This window comes from Lingula anatina, chromosome 1, assembly GCF_051362555.1.
Source record: "Lingula anatina isolate TDL-2025a chromosome 1, LinAna3.0, whole genome shotgun sequence".
Lineage (NCBI taxonomy): Eukaryota > Metazoa > Brachiopoda > Lingulata > Lingulida > Lingulidae > Lingula > Lingula anatina.
In genome coordinates, this window is record NC_141767.1 from 55883032 (window position 1) to 55901873 (window position 18842).

General features: G+C 39.4%; 2 protein-coding genes and 1 long non-coding RNA gene across 5 annotated transcripts; 1 reads left to right on the forward strand and 2 right to left on the reverse strand.

Moving 5' to 3' along the window:
* Nucleotides 1-181: 181 nt before the first annotated feature.
* Nucleotides 182-1231, reverse strand: LOC106159375 (uncharacterized). The gene has a single exon (XM_013535645.1). The coding sequence runs from the start codon at nt 1229-1231 to the stop codon at nt 182-184; it is 1050 nt and encodes a 349-aa protein (XP_013391099.1).
* A 6896-nt stretch (nt 1232-8127) lies between these two features.
* On the forward strand, nt 8128-14476 carry LOC106167041 (uncharacterized). Of its 3 annotated transcripts, XM_087001944.1 has the most exons (4): nt 8128-8274; nt 8638-8850; nt 10945-11108; nt 12019-14476. In XM_087001944.1, the coding sequence occupies exon 4, from the start codon at nt 12052-12054 to the stop codon at nt 14089-14091; it is 2040 nt and encodes a 679-aa protein (XP_086858070.1). In that variant the 5' UTR covers nt 8128-8274; nt 8638-8850; nt 10945-11108; nt 12019-12051; the 3' UTR covers nt 14092-14476. The 3 variants fall into 3 exon arrangements, with proteins under 3 accessions (XP_086858070.1, XP_086858062.1, XP_013401166.2); XM_087001936.1 differs by lacking the exon at nt 10945-11108; XM_013545712.2 differs by lacking the exons at nt 8128-8274; nt 10945-11108 and having other exon boundaries at nt 8629-8850.
* A 614-nt stretch (nt 14477-15090) lies between these two features.
* On the reverse strand, nt 15091-18465 carry LOC147764806 (uncharacterized). The gene is made up of 2 exons (XR_015332086.1): nt 17514-18465; nt 15091-15999 (listed from the first exon to the last, which is right to left on the reverse strand). It is a non-coding gene; the product is annotated as an uncharacterized LOC147764806 (long non-coding RNA).
* Between the last annotated feature and the right edge of the window lie 377 nt (nt 18466-18842).

An 18842-nucleotide genomic window follows, 5' to 3' on the forward strand; every position in this document is an offset into this window, starting at 1 on the left:
GCTTTTACCCTTCGGGATTTTTATCATCAAAAATCATTAAAGCCACTTCCGTGGCAGTTACAATTGCAATGTTAAATTATTCAATACCGTATTTGACTGAATGAGTTCACTATAACTGGAATGAGTCCAAAGAGTTCGCCACAAAAGATATACCACAAAAGAATGCATACGTTATGTCAGTTTATTTGTTATCAAATTTATGCACCACAGCAATCCCGCCACCTTGTACTTTTTCAATAGTGTAATACCAGTTATCATATCCCTCCTGGCGAAGCGGCTCTTTCAGATCATCCTCCAAGAGCTTTGGTGGGTGAGAACTACCTGCATCTTCACCATACTTGTGCATGGCGCGTCGATAGATTTGTTCGACCAGCCCCAAAACTTCTATCGGGACTTTAGCGTCAAACGCTAGTTTCCTTCCAAGATCAAGATCTTTGCAGTGCAGTGCTATTTTGAACCCTGGATCAAAGGACCCGTTAAACATGAGAGGTGCTTCAGTTTCGAAGACGAAGGAATTCCCAGCCGAGGCACGAATGCCATCAAAGAAAGCCTGCAGGTTGATTCCGTGCCTCTTGGCTATCATAGCTGACTCTCCTGCCACAACCATATGAACGGCACACAACATGTTGCTGATGACCTTGACGACGCTTGCGCTTCCTATCGGACCCATATACAACACAGTATCCGTATATGACCTAATAAGTGGCTCATACTTTTTCATGTCTTCGGTGTCCCCGCCGACAAAAACTGTCATGAGTCCAGCTTTTAAAAGCTCTAAGCCACCCGTTAACGGAGCCTCTAGCATTTTCAATCCCCTGTCCTGAGCTATGATTGCAAGGCGCTTAGTTTCGTCGGCGTCTGTAGTGGTATGGTCGATCCAGCAGGCGCCTTCCTTGATTTTAAAAAGGACGCCTTCTTCCTCCATAACCTGCCTTATGTGCGGTGGAGCTGGCAAAGCTGTAATCACCACCTCTTTCCCAGCCACGACTTCTGATGCGGTGTCCACCCATTTTGCTCCTTTCTCGGTCAATTCCTTGGCGTTCAGGGTACTTGGATCCGTCACAGACACGCTGTGCCCGCCCCTAAGGAGGCCAAGAGCTACAGCACGCCCAACTTGCCCGGCTCCTATTACACCAACGTTAGCATTACTGACAGCCGATGTGCTAAACGATGGGCATTGGATTCTAACGACGCGTGTGGCAGCGCCCAAACGTATTAAACTTCTCAGCATTGTTAGTTTGGATGTGACAGTGCTCGCTGTATCCGAATTACAAGCGTCGTCACAGATGCTCTTAGATAACAGACCCTGGACGAGCAGCTAACCTGCCGTAGTAGGATTAGACAGTAAATGTTATCGGTCATCGATGTCAAAGGTCTCTGCGGATTTATCACGCGTGCACAACAAAGGGGCCGTTCACTGTTAATTTTGTCGACCTAGCTAATGCGCACTAACTCCGCGGGGACTTTCGCCAGTTTTGCTGAACGCAATCAAATTATCATACATTCACGCCTTCTCCAGGTGTGGAGCAGCACATAAAATAGCTGGTGATTACACGAATACGTATGAAACGAGGGGCGTATTAGTCTGTTAATCTGTTTGACTCCCCGTGGAGTTGGTGCGCATATGCTAGGTCGACAAAATTCATTGTGAACGACCCCAAATACTTCGGCTCCAGCATTCAGTGCTGCCCCCTGTGGACATAGACTAACATGCTCCGCTTGCATGATGAGTTATGTAATATGTATCCGCGGCATTGAACCCCCAAGAATGTTAGCATATTTTTTTTCATGTTCATTTTGGTTTCAAAATCACCAGATGTGAGCTCGTTTTAAGTGGTATCGCATGCAAAAACAGGTCCACTACTTGGCATAAGTACATGTAGGTCACAATGACGGTGCCACAAAATTTAAGTGACACAAATAGAACCGGACGTCACACCAGTGTGACAGGAGTGGTAGTCCTCTGGGAACCGTGGTACGCTTCCAATTACTTTGTGCAGGTGACATTCGCCCCATAGCCTTACCCCAATACTTCGATTAACCCAAATCTGTACTTATCATATGGGACCGCGGACTTCCCATTTCTAGGCCGGGGTTAAAATACTGTAAAATATACTGGTAATTTATGATTAAGGGATGTGCAGATTACCATATTGCAATGATACAATACCCCGCGCCCTGGGTATAAGAAGAACTTTATATTTAACATACACAAATGCATGATGATAATACAGTACAGTGGCTGAAACTCGGAAGTGCATGCGCAGTCCTGAGGCTGTGTGACAGATGTCCTACCACGTTACTTGCCATGGGACCGAACACACTGATAATCATTGCTGCATTGTATGCTTTACCCGCTAAGACAAGGCGTATTTATTCACGCCTATGTTTAGACGCTGTTTAATATCATTGTGTTTTATTTGGTGAACGATGAGACGTTTTTCTAAGCAAATTGAGCGCATGTTTATGATGATTTGCCCCGCACCCCACGATTTGATCGTTAAGAGCAATTCACCACCTGGCGTGGGCAGCTTTGTGACATTGCTGTAGTTGTGGCAGTGGGACAGTCATCACCAACAATGCGTTACGCTGATCGTCTAGTCTGGTTTATACATGTAGGCCTACATGTATGTCGTCAGAGACCACTGTTCTTGTATTCCCGTTAATCCAAAACAAAATGCTAATGAAGCCGCCTTTATGTCCTTCAGTATTGTTACTGCGGGTCAACATAACTTCATAATTATTAATCTTTATGGGCGTTCACACACACACACACACACAAATCAATCTTTAATCTTGCTGAAGGGCAAAATCTTATAGGGTTCTTTGCAAATAGCGGAAAGTACTTTTCTAGTAGGGATGACAGCAAATAATTCTCTTCACATTATCGTCACTTTTACAAAATGTTCCTTTAGTCGTTAATGCACTTCACGTGTCTTTAGTGTTAAATTTGCATTGTATAGCATATTCAAGCTCGGCAAACCCACCACGACTAATAATTTTCCTTTAATGGAGAAGGTATATCGCATTTGAGAGCTTTAACTCACATTAATTATACGCTTTTATGCTCATCGACTCCCTACCCCCAAACTTCCCTTAATGGTTTCACATAAGGCAGACAGAAGGGACTTTAAGCCAGGGCCCGCAGTAAACGAGTTCCTACTGAGCCCTTACTCAAAATGAGAGAGTTTGCATTGTAGTACCGTTCAAGCTTGGACGAATAAACACCCAAACCCAATATGGAGGTGCAAATGATGTCACATGGTCTTAAAATATGTAGGCCTAGTGCAAACTATGCTTGATTATTTTAGGGTCCCAAATGAAGAAGTTTGTATCAAAGTTTTACTCTCCTGAACCTCAATTGTGCGATCTATCGTCTAATCCCAAAAAGGAACATACGTAACTGTCACAAATGCAAAATGTCCAGCCGTGGAAACGTTTTACTCACTTTGAAAATTCAGTCAATACTGGTTTTGTTCTTTAAATTATCTCCTACAAGTATAGCGATGTAAAAATTATTATATTCTTCTGTATAGAACAGTTCATTTTTTGACAGACTTTTAGTTTGCTTGTCACTGAATATTTAAAATGGAGTAAAATACTCCCAACTGACAGTAAAATAAGCATTAAATAAACTATTTCCAATCCTTGGTCCAAATATTGTATCCGAAATGTCAAACTTTCGTGGATTCACAATATATTTTTCAGTCAGCAACAGAAAACCCTGTTTCCTATTGCACCAAGTACTTGGGCAAATATAAAACTTAATGACAATTTTTCGTAGTATTAGCCATGACGCTAAGCCCCTTGAGTTACAGTGTAAATATTTATAAAAACATCTTTACGTCATGTATAATTACCATGACTGAATCACTACAAAATACATCAGAACGCGATAAAAAAATTAAAATTATATGCCCCGGAACATACATTACCCACCCTGAGCTTCAGAGATAACTTGACACTAACCTCTTCACAATAGCCTATCTTCATCGTGTCAAGTTACCTCTGACCACATTCGATTGCCCCCGCCGCCCGCCAATCAAATTTAAAGCCCGCACTCAATGACTCATTGAACGATTCTAGCCAATGAACGCGAACGAGTCAAAGCGCGCTTTGTTCAAATCCGGACCAATCAAAGATAAGGCAGCACGCAAAATACATCATCCCTCAGTAGATAATGATGCAGGGCCTCAAACTGCTCTGGTTTCAACTCCGATATACTCATATTTTGCAAAGAATCAAGAGATAACTTAACACATTATTTTACGTAGTCACTCGTAGGAGACACCATGCTTTCTTTGTGTAGGGTTATGCACTCGGAACTACTCGGATGTCTCCGCACTCGACAATAACTTTGTTGTTAGTATGGAGCTTGCGGAATCAGCCGAGGATTGCCGATTGACGATCAACCAATCAGCGTTTTCACCAAACTGGTGAAAAATTTTGAAACTTGGATTCGATTGGCTTATATAAACTAGGTCAAACTATTTTCGTCAGAGGTAACTTGACACGATGAAGATAGGCTATAGTGAAGAGGTTAGTGTCAAGTTATCTCTGAAGCTCAGGGTGACATTACCGGAACATACGTTACAATTCAGGCTCTTTACATGATGTATAGACATAGTAAAAATACAATGTGGATGTAAAATTGAGACAGCCGTGGATTACTTGTTCTATACACTTGTATGTTTAAAAAATTGAATACATAACAACTTCAAATTCATTCAATTTTATTTTTTGATACTTCGAGCATGTGAAATGCACCTCTATATTGGGTTTATTTGTTTTATTCGTCCAAGACTGCGTTCCCATAAACCCGTCGTACTAGCAGGATCGGACTACTCGCTAAATTGCTTTCAGGGAAATCAGCGTGATGGTCTGGCACGCCCATTTGAGTAACTAGGGGGTAATTGACTATCGTTAATTACCCCATAGCAACTTGAGTAGGCGTGCCAGCTATTTAGGCCGCTTACACTGAATGCAATTCAGGGACAATCTCCACAGAGTTAGATCGATCCAGTAAGTACGATGGGTGTATGTGAAGGCTCTCCAAGATTCCAGGTAACATAGATAGATCGCTCAACTGAGGTTGCGTGATCTAAGTGATACAGTTATATTTTGAGAGATTCCACCATGAAATTACACTCCGGGGACTTGGCTCCTTTTCACAAGTTCGCTTCTTGATCTGAAAGCAAGAGTTCATTTATTGGCCTGTAACTGCCAGTGACTGGAGCATATTTGTTCACAGGGCTTGCCATTCTGTTTAGATTTGTTACACAGGCTCTTCAACTCTAACCACCTACTGTGTATATATATATATATATATATATATATATATATATATATATATATATATATATATATATATATATATATATAAGATTTTGTCACACTTTCGTTTATTCCTCAATTATTCCTCATTGCTTGTTTATTCCTCATTTCTAGGGGCAGCAATATCGAAGAATTTGTGACAATAAGTACAGTGCAGTGCACTTACAAATGATTATACCAGGATTTTTTGAAGAATGTCATCATTAATAAGGGTGAACATGTATCATATTACTATTTTACAACATGTTTTAATACATTAATTATAAATATTAAAACAAGTTAATGACATATCTGTTGTTATTAGTAAGGGTACTGAAATAGCCCACGCCATTTAAGAGCGCATGCGTAATGTCAGTTTATTTTTTATCAAATTTGTGCACCACAGCAATCCCGCCACCTTGTACTTTTTCAATAGTATAATACCAGTTATCATATCCCTCCTGACGAAGCGGCTCTTTCAAATCATCCTCCAAGAGCTTTGGTGGATGGGCGCTACCGGCATCTTCACCATACTTGTGCATCGCCCGTCGATAAATTTGTTCGACCAGCCCCAAAACTTCTATCGGGACTTTGGCGTCGAACGCTAGTTTCCTTCCAAGATCAAGATCTTTGCAGTGCAGTCCTATTTTGAACCCTGGATCAAAAGAGCCGTTAAACATGAGAGGAGCTTCAGTTTCGAAGACGAAGGAATTCCCAGCCGAGGCTCGAATGCCATCAAAGAAAGCCTGCAGGTTGATTCCGTGCCTCTTGGCTATCATAGCTGACTCTCCTGCCACAACCATGTGAACGGCACACAACATGTTGCTGATAACCTTGACGACGCTTGCGCTTCCCATAGGGCCCATGTACAACAGTGACCCTGTGTATGATTTAATAAGTGATTCGTACATTTTCATATCTTCGGAGTCTCCACCCACGAAAACCGTCATGAGTCCAGTTTTCAAAAGCTCTAGGCCTCCTGACAACGGAGCTTCAAGCATTTTCAATCCTCTGCCCTGAGCTATGACTGCAAGGCGCTTAGTTTCGTCGGCGTCTGTAGTGGTGTGGTCGATCCAGCATGCGCCTTCTTTGATTTTATAAAGAACGCCCTCTTCCTCCATAACCTGCCTTATGTGAGGTGGAGCTGGCAAAGCTGTAATCACCACCTCTTTCCCAGCCACGACTTCTGATGCGGTGTCTACCCATTTTGCTCCTTTCTCGGTCAATTCCTTGGCGTTCAGGGTACTTGGATCCGTCACAGACACGCTGTGCTCGCCCCTAAGGAGGCCAAGAGCTACAGCACGCCCAACTTGCCCGGCTCCTATTACACCAACGTTAGCATTACTGACAGCCGATGTGCTAAACGATGGGCATTGGATTCTAACGACGCGTGCGGAAATGCCAAAGCGTATGAGATGCCTCAGCATGACAAGTGTGGATGAGGTGGTTCTTGCTAAATCCAAATTCTATGTATTCTCAGATATACTCGGACCGAACAGCCGACCTGCAGCAATAGAACAGGTTGATAACTACTGCTCTATGCAGTTCATAGTACCTGATCTATGCAGTTCTGCTTTGTTGCACAGGCAGGTTAATGCTTGTTCTTAACGAAGAACATGCAGCTCTTGCAAACATTACAGCATATGACAGAAAACCAAGTAGACATAGAGCGCATTCATACAAGTTGATCCGTGGACTGAAAGATATGCGGATAAAATATGTATGAGGATCTTCTTACTATATGCCTATGTATGACCCCAATGTTGTAAGTAGACATTAAGGACAATTCATGAAAAAATATCCCACAAGCGATTTAGAGAATGAGAGATTTGAAAAACCATGCCTAAAACATAGCCTCTACCAGGGCCACGGTATAATTGTGGACATTTTTTGCTGAGGCGACATCAGATCAAAATGACTGTGTATTTATCTATAGAGACATATCTGTGAATATCTGTGAAAAATCAATCTGTCGCCCTGGTAGGGTACCTAAAACGCAGCGTGCGTGTAAACGGTCAAATTTGTTAATGAGTGCTCGGCTCTTTGAGCTTATTCGCAGGCGTTCACTCTGTAGTCTTTAACCTGCGATTTCCAAAATACAAATAGGCCAAGAAGCATGCTCACGCATTGTCAAATATAATTGATAATAATGATAGCATATTTAGCACTTCGTTTCCACATTTGAAGGCTCTGTACTTCACAATGTTTGACAAAGGCGTGGGACTTTGTTAAGGCCACATATGTAGACTAGAGCGTTATTGGTGAGGTGCTTGGTTTTGAGGCGTCTCCCTCGTTATGTAATTATTTTTGGGAGGGAGGAGAAGGGGTTACCTTTAAAGCTTAGAAAACTTATCAGCTGCCCCCCCCCCCCCCCCACCTCCTTCTCCCGTCTTCATTTTTCCTTTGGTACATGATATTGTAACCTGCGTTATTTCACATCTTTCATATAACAAATGCCATTGTCATCCAGCACAGTGATGAAAGGTGAACCGATGATACTTGATTGCTTTAGTTGCGACGGTGTATAGGGCCTGCACAATTTTATATTCACAACTAGTGCATTACTACATTAGCTACTGCCTTTATGTATTTTAGCAACTTGCGTGGATGTTATGCAACAATGAAGCATGTATTTCTCGATATATACTTAAGTCGTGTATGAAGTACCGTGCTTTATTTTTAAAGATCATATATTATTAAACCTTACCGTCTGCAGCAGACGGAAAGTATACACCACTGTTCTTGTTGTCTTGTTCTTGTTCCTGTCTTGTTGTTAGAATAAAAAAAAAAAGAATGCATGATGATACCAAGCGCTTATAATAAAGTATGCGAAATTCTTTAATTTTATCACAACAACTAATGAAGCAATGATTGTAGGTCCTGCCCTGGGTTTCTAGTTGGTGAAAGACAAACAGCGAACAAATAAAACAAATCCACACAGATGCCACGTAAATACAGCAGGTTGGTGTATACACATAAGCATGTTGCGTTTGTTTACAAAGCTGCATCATAAATATTGAAAAACAACAATAGATGTATCGAGCATATGATTTATCCAACCTACTGCATAGATTTCAAACAAAAGTGAAAACGTATTTATGCTTTATAGTGACTGTTCCTTGAGATCAGTTAAGTGGCGACAAGGGAGAAGAAAAGAAAAATAGAAAAACACTTCTCAAAGATGGAGCAGAATATTGGTTAAAATAAACTTCACTAAACTGTGATATCATAGCTTTGTCAAAATTCTATTTTAGTGGGATTGTTAGTTTTTATACTTGTACGTCCACCTGTGTATTACTTTTTTCCTTTCTTCTCCCTCTTGAGATTGTAGGTGGCATTCAAAAGCATTCTTCTCGAGTTACCTTCCCAACGAGTGGGTTCACTCTTGGTGAGCGTGACCGGTACTAACTAACTATACACCTGTAAGTGCGTCATTACGGCCAGTCTGGACACAGCAAATTTCCTTAAAACCTTTGATGAGATGTAGCCTTTGCTAAACTGCCAAAGCGCTGACTGCTGCAGTAACATGAAATCACGGTAAGCGACAATTTTTCTTGTTATGCAAAGCTAGACTTTAAGGTAGCTTTAGTTACAGGTAGCTGACCTGAACTGTGTTGTTGTCCCTCAATATTTAAGAAAAAACTTTATAAAACGTGAGTCCCTTACAGCTATATTCAAACAGTAATATAAATGTACGTATACACAACAAACAATTGATACATAAATTATGTACGTGTATATAACGAACATGTTACTATTCAGTATTCACATACAATACAGATACACGTAGACTAGTTCTGATATAGGTTAACCGTTCTTATCAATATCAAAGGTGTAAATAGTTTTAACAAAATCTTAACCTATCATAGATGACTGACCTTATATAAAAAGTATCCAAAATGTCAATAATTTTCTAGTGTTATATTTTAAGCATGCCAAAGGATAGATGCAGGAAAAATAATAGAGCCGCAAATAAGACAGTACATGTAGCTAAAACTGTATTTTGCAATCCACGTTTACATTCAGCATAACACTAGTCAATAAGTTTGCAAGGCAATTTTGCGACTTGTCATAAGCCAAATACTGTGAAAATTAAAACATATTCTTCTGCTAAATTTCCGGCTAATCATTCAAACGGAACTGAAAGCGATAGTCGACAGGCATACATTCGATAAGAGCGGAAATGGGTTTATGAGAAATGTGTCGTAATTAGAACCCTTATGATAAAATCAATCTGTCTCTGTCACCCGACGTAGGCGAAAAAACCATCAAGACTTTCGCTGCCTGTAGAAATCGTCTTGCAGCAATTTTTGCCACAATGTCTTTGGACAATGGTAAACCCAGTTATGATGCAGATGTACTGGAAAACGTGTCAGATCTTAAGCAGGTACTGTAGTTTAAATCGGATTTGTATGTGATTTTGTACCTTTTCCTCACTTGGTCCCTGTTGTGATATTGGATATTAGTCATGAGTTTCACTGCAAAATTTAGGTGCAGTTCAAGATTTTTACAGTTTCAAAAGACACATCATTTGTTGCCTTTTATTTTTCACAACTATTTCAGTGTTTGAAACTAATGGCAAAAGTTTCATAATTCTGTTAAACGAGTTAAACAGTAAGTTACAGAAGATGACCATAGTTAATTTACATGTTGATATTTTGTCACCGATTCATTTAATATGAAAAATGGAAGAAAAGTAAAAACAAATACCACAACATTCATCGTGGTGTATGAAAAGTTGTTTATTTCCAAAGAGTCCACCGAAGTCAGATTTCGATCAAGATAAACTACACAATGTGAAATCCATTAATTAAGAGACTGTGTCAATCAAGTATCACAGGTATCAATTATTCACTTAGTTACGTCACTGACCCTCACAAGATCGTAGCAAGGTCGTTAATTGGAGAGGGAGTGAAAAAGAGTTATCAAATATAAATGTATTATAAACAAAGATGGAAAGAAGCAGCTTAAGAAATGGAAGGAATAGATAAGAGAAAAAGCGGTCAAATGTCCCTATTACTCCTGGACAAATTTTGTTTGACACTCTTAATTCATGCTCTGCTCCTGCAGTAGGGATATTCTGGCTTTTCAGAAATGGGATGCGCGAGATGACGAAGAGAAGGCGTTTTTAAGTGTGAACTAGTTTTCTCTGGGTAATCCTGCTCTCTGCCTGTTGCTAGTGAGCTCACCTTCCTCACTGACCCCTCTTGGAGCGAGTTTGTTCCAGAAGAGAAGAAACAGCCAACAACAGTAAATACAGGCCAAGGGGGTGATTCAACAATCTTCACAAAGTTCATGAACAACCTCTGTTTACTCTCTAAAAAGGGGTGTATCAAAAACCACGCAACTGGTAGTTTGTTTCTTTAATCGGCATTGTGGGCCTATTATTGTCTTTCAACTTTTCCGATGTATTGATTTTGGCTCAGAGAGCATTTTGGTGTTCACGGTACTTGTGACGACTTTATAAAGCCGGAGCAAGAAAGGGGCCTATTCTAAGGTGTAACAATAGCAAACTCAATCAATCAGGTTGGCACAATGATTCTGCACAGCTGACAGAAGCCTTTACAATATATAGTCTACTGAGATTCAAACTGCATCGACTTTTCATTTAGGCTTTTCTTCTGTATTAAGGTGCTCAGCTCTGAAATGTCAATATCGTTTTGGACTTAACAACGTACAGTAGAGGTGACTTCGCTTATAAGCAGGGAAAGGAAGAGAAATCAGATTCAATTTATTATGATATTCTGTGATATCAGGCGGCGAGATATCTTCTAGGTTCCCTGTCAACATGCCAGGTAATGATGTTTTTTTCTGTGTAGATATATTTTAGAGAGAGTTCTAGTTAAGTATAAGACAACTATATATCTACAATCAACAAATAGTCCCATTTTTGTTTAAACAAAACATTTAACTGGAACATTTAACTATCAGCAGCTAAAAAACAGTTGCCGATTTTGTCCATTTTTGGTTATTAATAAATGCACACCACACAAATAAGGGGACTTCATCATCATCATTCCTCTGTGGGACATAAGGCCACCGTCACTTCTTAGGGGACTTAGTTCACTAAAAAAAAAAAAAAAAAAAAAAAAAAAAAAAAAAAAAAAAAAAACAGTATGAGAGGCACCGTGAAGGAGTCACACGTATTTAATTGATATTTTCGAAAAACAAAAATATGAGAAGGCCAGTTCTTGCTAAGTAAGATATGATGGGAACTTTCACACTCCCCGCTGCAGAAGTCTGGCAATGAAATCCCTTAAAGGCGATATCTTAAAGGAGATAGATTTAAAACTCTTTATGTCCGTAACTGCAGTATTCAAATTTACAGTTCATTTATAAGGGATGTATTTGTAAACATATAACTTACATGGTACGATTCTGCACTTAATAAGTAAAAATGTTTTTTGATTCAATTAGTGACTAAATGACCTCTTTTGATCAGTATTTGGCGTTTCCCATCTTTTGTAACATGTTTTACAAAAGTATATAATTCCTCTCCACGCAGTCGGGGATGTTATGGAATTGTGCAACAGTTGGTTTTTGCTCATCCCATTCATCACTTTATATCTCTTGTAATTCGGGATAGAACCATCTGAATACACCTAAAACTATATTTCAATACTGTCACTAGTGTATCACTAAGGTGACCACTGATTATCCTTCATGCTTATTGTTGATTTTAAACCCCGCTTTTAAATATTTCAGATTTACATAGAATGTATAGACGACGTAGACGTCATGCCATTGGCGAAACAACTTTCTCTGTCTCAAGCAGTCGACTTCTATGATAGACGGCGCACAAGACATTATGGATACCCAAGCAACGAGCATTTGGCTGCTAGAAAATCTCTACCACTGCAAAGACAGATTCCCGTTCTCGATGACAACTTGAAAAGACTTTTACATCAAGCTTCATTGGCAAACAGCAGTCGCCCAATCCAGGGAACTATTACAGCTACCTCTGGAAGTCTTCCGCCAGAGGTCGTGCGTGATTATAACAAAGGGGCAACAAACCCGACGGTGCAAGTGAATCTAAGAAAGAAGCCGGAACGACCGAAAGTTAAGAAACTAGCCATCAACAGGCAGGTCGCTTTGAATAATTGGGACCCTCGCCGTGAAATGCGTCGAGTTGAGCAAAGGGTTGTCTTTACAGAAGGTATCAGTTCTGTTAGTAGAAAACCAGAACCCCACTTGCACGTGGATCGAAAATATTTCCTACCAGCAAATATGCCGGAAGACTTGAAATTTGTACGAGAAAATAGCAAAATTGCTATTGATTTATCGAGTTCTGATGACTTACCATTTTCCACGGTGGAGGTTGATAAAACAAAAAAAGCAGAAAATCAGCTCAGTTTGCCGCACATTTCTGACAATACTGAATCCAAGAATGGCAGAGGAAAACGGAGGAGATCTAATGGGAAACCTGACATTAAAAATACCACCAGTGCCCCTTCAGAAGGATACTTTATGCAGAATATTGCTCGTCTGTCTCCTACAAGTTTTGTACCGCTCAATTCTCCCTCCACGACATTCTACGCCTCTCGAGAGCCTAGTCATTTACAACCCGCCCACGTAGTACAGATTAATGCACGAACGCTTGATAAGTCGTTAAATCTAAACGCGGTGAAACCTGATAAAAATAACGGTTTCAAGAAAGACAAAGTTTTCAAATCACAACTGGGTGCATCATCAGATGGTGTTGTAGGTCTTCGGTCCATTAAAATAGGCGAAAGTTTGTCGTCGGCTCACCTTAAACAAAGACAAAAGGAACTTCGAGCTTTATATCCGATGTACGATTGGGGCATTCAACAAAAATCAAGAAATGATATTGCAAGAAAAAAAGATCCCTCTCTTTCTAAGAATAGTTTTAAAGAGGCAAAATCCAACAAACAAAGTCGAAAGAATGCGTCGCTTAATATATATCAGATTGACTCTGACAATTTGGATGCAATTGGCAAAAATCGTGCTGGACGAGATTCTGTCAAATCAATGTCAGATTGGTCGATTGACATGGACTTTCCTATCTGGGAAAGTTCGATTTCTCATAAAAATCATAAACATAAGAAAAATTGGAGCGTGTGGTCTTTTGATGAGAACTATGATTTAGATGCGTATCTGGATGGAACTTGTTACGATTCAGGCGCCCCTTTTCACGGTGTGCAGCCAGATGCAGACAACCTGTTGATGCCGACGACCATACCTTGTAAACCTAAACCAAAATGTGTTGGTGGATCAGTAGGGGTCCCAAATGTCCCTGAGGAAAATGAAATAAAAAAGGAGAAGACTAAAGGCGAAAGAACAGAGACTAACACTGGTGGTCCGCCTCGACAAGAGAGTCATGCTTCCCTCCATCCCCCGCCTAACACAGCCGATGATCCGACCGGCAATCATACCTCCACCGAAATGGAACACATTCTGCCACGTATTGCGGAAAGTGCCAGTAGTGATAAAGTAAACGTCCAAGTTTCTGTTAAAACACTGAGTTTAGACCCTGCTCAACTTGAGAAGCATCCCGAGGTTCATAACGGTACTCCCACGATTTGCGTCACCCCACCGACCATGCTGCAACAAAGCAAAATGGACGCCGCGCCCTGTCCCACCGACAAAAGTCATTCTGCAGGAGACTCGCCGGTGGCAGATAAGAGTGCAAACTCGAACTCTTATCTACAGCAGAATAAAGGCCCAAAAGGGCAAAAACTTGTTAAAACAGGTAGTAAAAGGGATATTGTTTTTATTTCTCCTGCAATTCAAAGTCCGTATGAATACCAAGTATACTAAAATTGCGACAGCTTTATACATTTTATAGGCCTATATTATACATTTCAATATTTTGTGTGTACATTATATAAATCTCAATTACCAATCATACCACACAAACGATACAGGTACACACACACTCAAAGTCCAAGTCAGTATAAATTTTACTGCAATTTAAACGTTATCTACAAAGGTGCAACTTTATTGTACGTATGCATATGGCTTTTTAGTATTTTCAGAATTTTTATATAGCGTCTTTTTATTCTGGCTAGCATTATTTATGAGGATGCTACTTTGTAGTCAATACGATTTAATTAGGCTAGTCAACGCTGTACTCCCTAGTTACCACTTACTTGTCAAGCCGCCAATAAGTGAAACTGAATAAAAATGTCAGGATAAAATAGGTTATTTGTTTGTTTGTTTTATCTAGAGTTTATTTTACGAACAACAGTTCTATAAAACTGTGTAGAAAATTATCCGGAAAGGAGGTCAAATGCCTAGATCTTGAAAATTAGCATCTTCCAGTAGTACACAAGGCTTGGAATAACTTAACATAACAAAGTTACCACATGAACGCATATTCTACTAATTTTTGACTTTAGTTTCCATCCGTTCTCCAGTGTAATGTGGTCATTAATAATACCTGTAAGAAAAATGATAAACGCACTCATTTGAAAACTGAAGCAGAAATTAAGACCCATGCTCGCATTCCAGCGCATCTCCTACATTTGTTCGGGAATGCACCAGCAGTAAAATAGCAGTCACAACTATCGCATTCAAAAATCGTTTCAACGGGTGTCGTCTCTAGGTCCATCTCTCTCAAGTATGTTTCCCCTGGCCCGGTATTAGAAGGGACTTTCTATGCGCCGTTTGTTTGGTTTGTAGCTTGATGACTGGAACATACTAAATGCTGTTTCATCCAAACTTTCAGTTCTGTCCTTGCTCTGATATTCAGATATTAAGCTTGATAGATTCTGGACGCCGAATCATTTTTAAATCATTAAAAATAAAAAGAACACAATAAGCGTTAGACCTTTATTCAGTAAAAATTCCACTTTCCTATCTTTTAACACTTGCCTTAATAATCTTCACAGTGTATCATTTCTAATTCTGTTCACAGAATGACAATACATAAAACCGTTATTGAGTTATTAGTTTCAAGTTTTTAAGTGAGTCCCGTAATGGAGCTAGAGACTGGTACAGATTGCAATTTTCTCAACAGAATTGTATAATGTTATTGTAATAAAAGGAAACCCCATTCACTTATTACTAAAAAGGATTAACGCTTTGTTATATGCTGTGGTGGCATTCAGACGGAACGTCATGGCCAAGGTCTGTAGCTCATCAACTTAATAACGTTCAGTATGTCTCGAAACAATTTCGCTATTGTCTTCCCACGAGTTTACCCTCTGTATTAAAATAATTATAAATAGATCTACGTGTAGGAGTTGCTGAAATTACAAGTGTAACTGTAGTAACTCGCGTACAATATGTCATTGACCCAAAGTGATCGGAAACTGTTCGCACCCATGCACTCGACATTTTTGCGTCGCTAATATTTTTTCGCTTAAAAATCGAATAATCATCGGATAACACGGCAAAACTCCTAATGATTTTCAAATTAATTCTGTTTGGTAATTCAACTACACGTATAAACTTTTATCGTAATTAATGTCAAACATGCACATTTTCAGCAGCGTGCTCACCGAGTGATGCACTGTACTGTAGTTATGCAATGGTGCGAGGTCCAGGTTGTATAAACAGCTTTGTAAATTCAGTTCAACCAGAGAATGTTATATTTATTTTTCCAGCCGTTCGGCATTTCATATCGTTATTCAATCCCTCAACAAGACAGAATGATATATAACTTTAAACTGGCAACATCGGATCCTTTATAGAAGATGTCTGTGTATTTTGTACGAAATGGCCCTGTAAAAAAACAGACAGACGAATGACCACAAGTTCATGAATGTACTGTATCCTATATAAAACCTGTACTTCAACGAAAATAATCAAACTTGCCATGATTGTACTAAATTAAACCTTATATATTAATGTAGTTTGATGATACCTTGTATATTATAGTGTAAATCAATAAAGTTCTTATTCCTTAAGGAGGACTATTATACGAATGGAATCAGTTTTATTCTTCGGCGTACACCGTTGGTACGTTCTCTGCACAAGGGGATCTGTTGAGTAATTTCGACAGCTTACCAAAAATTCAGTTTTCGGTGAGTTGTCTTGGAAGAGAAAAGTGTAAAGGGTTGAATATCTGGAGGTAATGGATAATGGGTCCTAGTGAAAATCACTGTATTAGATAATTCTTTCTAATTCCTTATGTAAATCAAGGGAGAATAAAGCTTTCCAAATATTTTCTGATTATTGGATCATTTACCAAATGCCAAGACGATTTAAGTCACTGTGAAGCTGCATTTGTTTAACTTGCAGGTTTACTTCAGTGAAATTATCAGGTCGGAATAATTCTTGGCATTTATCCGGGTATTGTTTAATCTTCTGTCAGAACAAAAGATGGCAGAGAGCTTTGTGTTTATATGTATGATATTGCACAAAGCAATGTATGGAGAAGAGAACCTTCAACATCGGGAATAACTCTACTCCTTTCAATAACCCCCCTTGTTTCGAAGTCAGTGATTGGTTCTATCATATCATCGCTATATCGTAGTTTAGGTTTGAAGGCTCTTACCTTGAACGTAAAGGCTGATTAAGTGAAATTTATGTCCTTATGAGAGAAGCCAGTGTATGTGTGTGTGTATGTGTGTGAGTGTGTGTCACGGTCGGCGTAGAGATAGCAAAACACATGGACCCTATGCTATAATTTTTGTTCTCTTCACCAAAATTTTCGTTCCTAAACCGTATTTTATTTTTCCTATGGCATGGCAAATACTTGAACGTTTGACCCTGTTCCCAGCTGTTTTAAATGAGTTAAACTTGTCGTACTCAATGTCAATCAGTCAAATTAAATGTTATTTTGTTTCCAGCGTAATTCCTCAGACGCGTATTTATCTGGCTGGGTTCATCGTGTCGGAAGGTGACTCACACATCTCCTGATATAACTCGAAAGCAGAGTTTGCGTCCGGCATGGGTGCATTTAACCGCAAACCAACCCTGCGGTGCGCATGCACTGCAGGGACGCTTCATTCAAGACGGTCAGTCTACTGGTCTTTGTCTCAACGTTCACTGTATAAAATACAGTACGGAAAAAAAAAACTTAAGTCAGGTTTTCTGTTATTTTGTTGCGATTGCATGCCTTTAAATAAACTAGTAAGGCTGTTGTCAGAAAAAAGCGAAGATAATTTTGGTGGGACGATAAATTAGACACGCTATTAAAAGCTCCTGCTACTTTTTCGTATTGGCCAATGTCAACTTCACACTTTTTAAACGCCTTTTAACGGCCAACACTCCACATTTTTTACAAGCATTACCTTGATATGTAGAATAGATTGTCAAAGACAACCGTTTGGCATTTGCTAGTGGCAGGTTTATCTGGGATCCATCAATCATACACACCGCTATATTTTCCTAATTACGGAACTCACACTCATGTCCATTCACAGAGGTTAAAATCCGTATTGCATGGATCACAAAATATATATGAAAAATATCATCGAAAGCAAAGGCTTTTGCCAGCCTCAGATTCAGGTTACATCAGACATGGACCTTAGGCTGTGTTCATATAGGAAGTTACCGTTCTAGCAGGATTGATCTATCTCAGCGAGGATTCTGGCTAAGGAGCAGACAATGTAAAGAATGGCACGGCCCCTCGTAACTTTAAGTACTTGTGTAAAGTTGGGAAATTTTGTGGTCCATGTTGTAATATTGCTTTGAGCTAGATCGATCCAGTTTACGGTAATGCTCCATTAACGTTAATGGACCACGAGGGCTCAGTAAATAGCATTCTGGTAATGTTTATCAGCAACATTGAATCAGAATCAGAAGTTTATTGACTATCGCCCTACATCCGGGCATGATCAAATACAAATACAAGAAGTAATCCGCAGAGTGATTACCATATACAGTTTGATATACATTATATAATGTCTAGACTAAAGCAGGGAAAGTACATGTACTACTCAATAAAGATCAATATAGGGATAATTAAAAAAAAAAAAAAAAAAAAAAAAAAACTGATTCAACTAGAATAGGCTACACTAAACCTTATATAAAACTAACTATTATTTAGGGGGATATGAAAACTGAAATGTTTAGTGAAAATCCAAGTTCAAAATAGATTAAATAATCTTTCTATACATGGGCAATTTCACAGCACATCATAAAATTTACATGATGGAAAAATAAAACATGTTACATGATGGCTAGTTGATTAATTTTTTAAAATCAATATTCATCTTTTTTAATTCAATATCCATCTCACTGTTCATGCACGAACATACTACAGTGTGTAACAGCAGTGCATTTCTTAGACCGTGGGTTACCACAATTTGGCACGCTGCCGGTGCCCCTCATCTTCACTTGGGTACGAGCTACGGCGTTTTGATAGCAGAAGAGATCATCAAAAAAGGCAGAGTCTGCGGACGAAACACAAACCATCCTTTCTGCCAGGTGTCACTATAGACTAAGAAACGTGTATCTACAGCTGTTCGCAGCTTGACTACACTGTTGGCACGAAAGGTTATGGATGAACACGATAAGGCAGACTTAGAATCCACCTATTTGAGGGACAGTGAAAAGTTCTTTTGTATTCAGTAGCAGTACATGTCCTGACATCGTTTGATATTCAGATCCTCGTTTCA

Bases quoted from the DNA above. Each gene is read 5' to 3' on its own strand.
- LOC106167041 (XM_087001944.1), top strand. From the start codon at position 12,052: ATGCCATTGGCGAAACAACTTTCTCTGTCTCAAGCAGTCGACTTCTAT.
- LOC106159375 (XM_013535645.1), bottom strand. From the start codon at position 1,231: ATGCTGAGAAGTTTAATACGTTTGGGCGCTGCCACACGCGTCGTTAGA.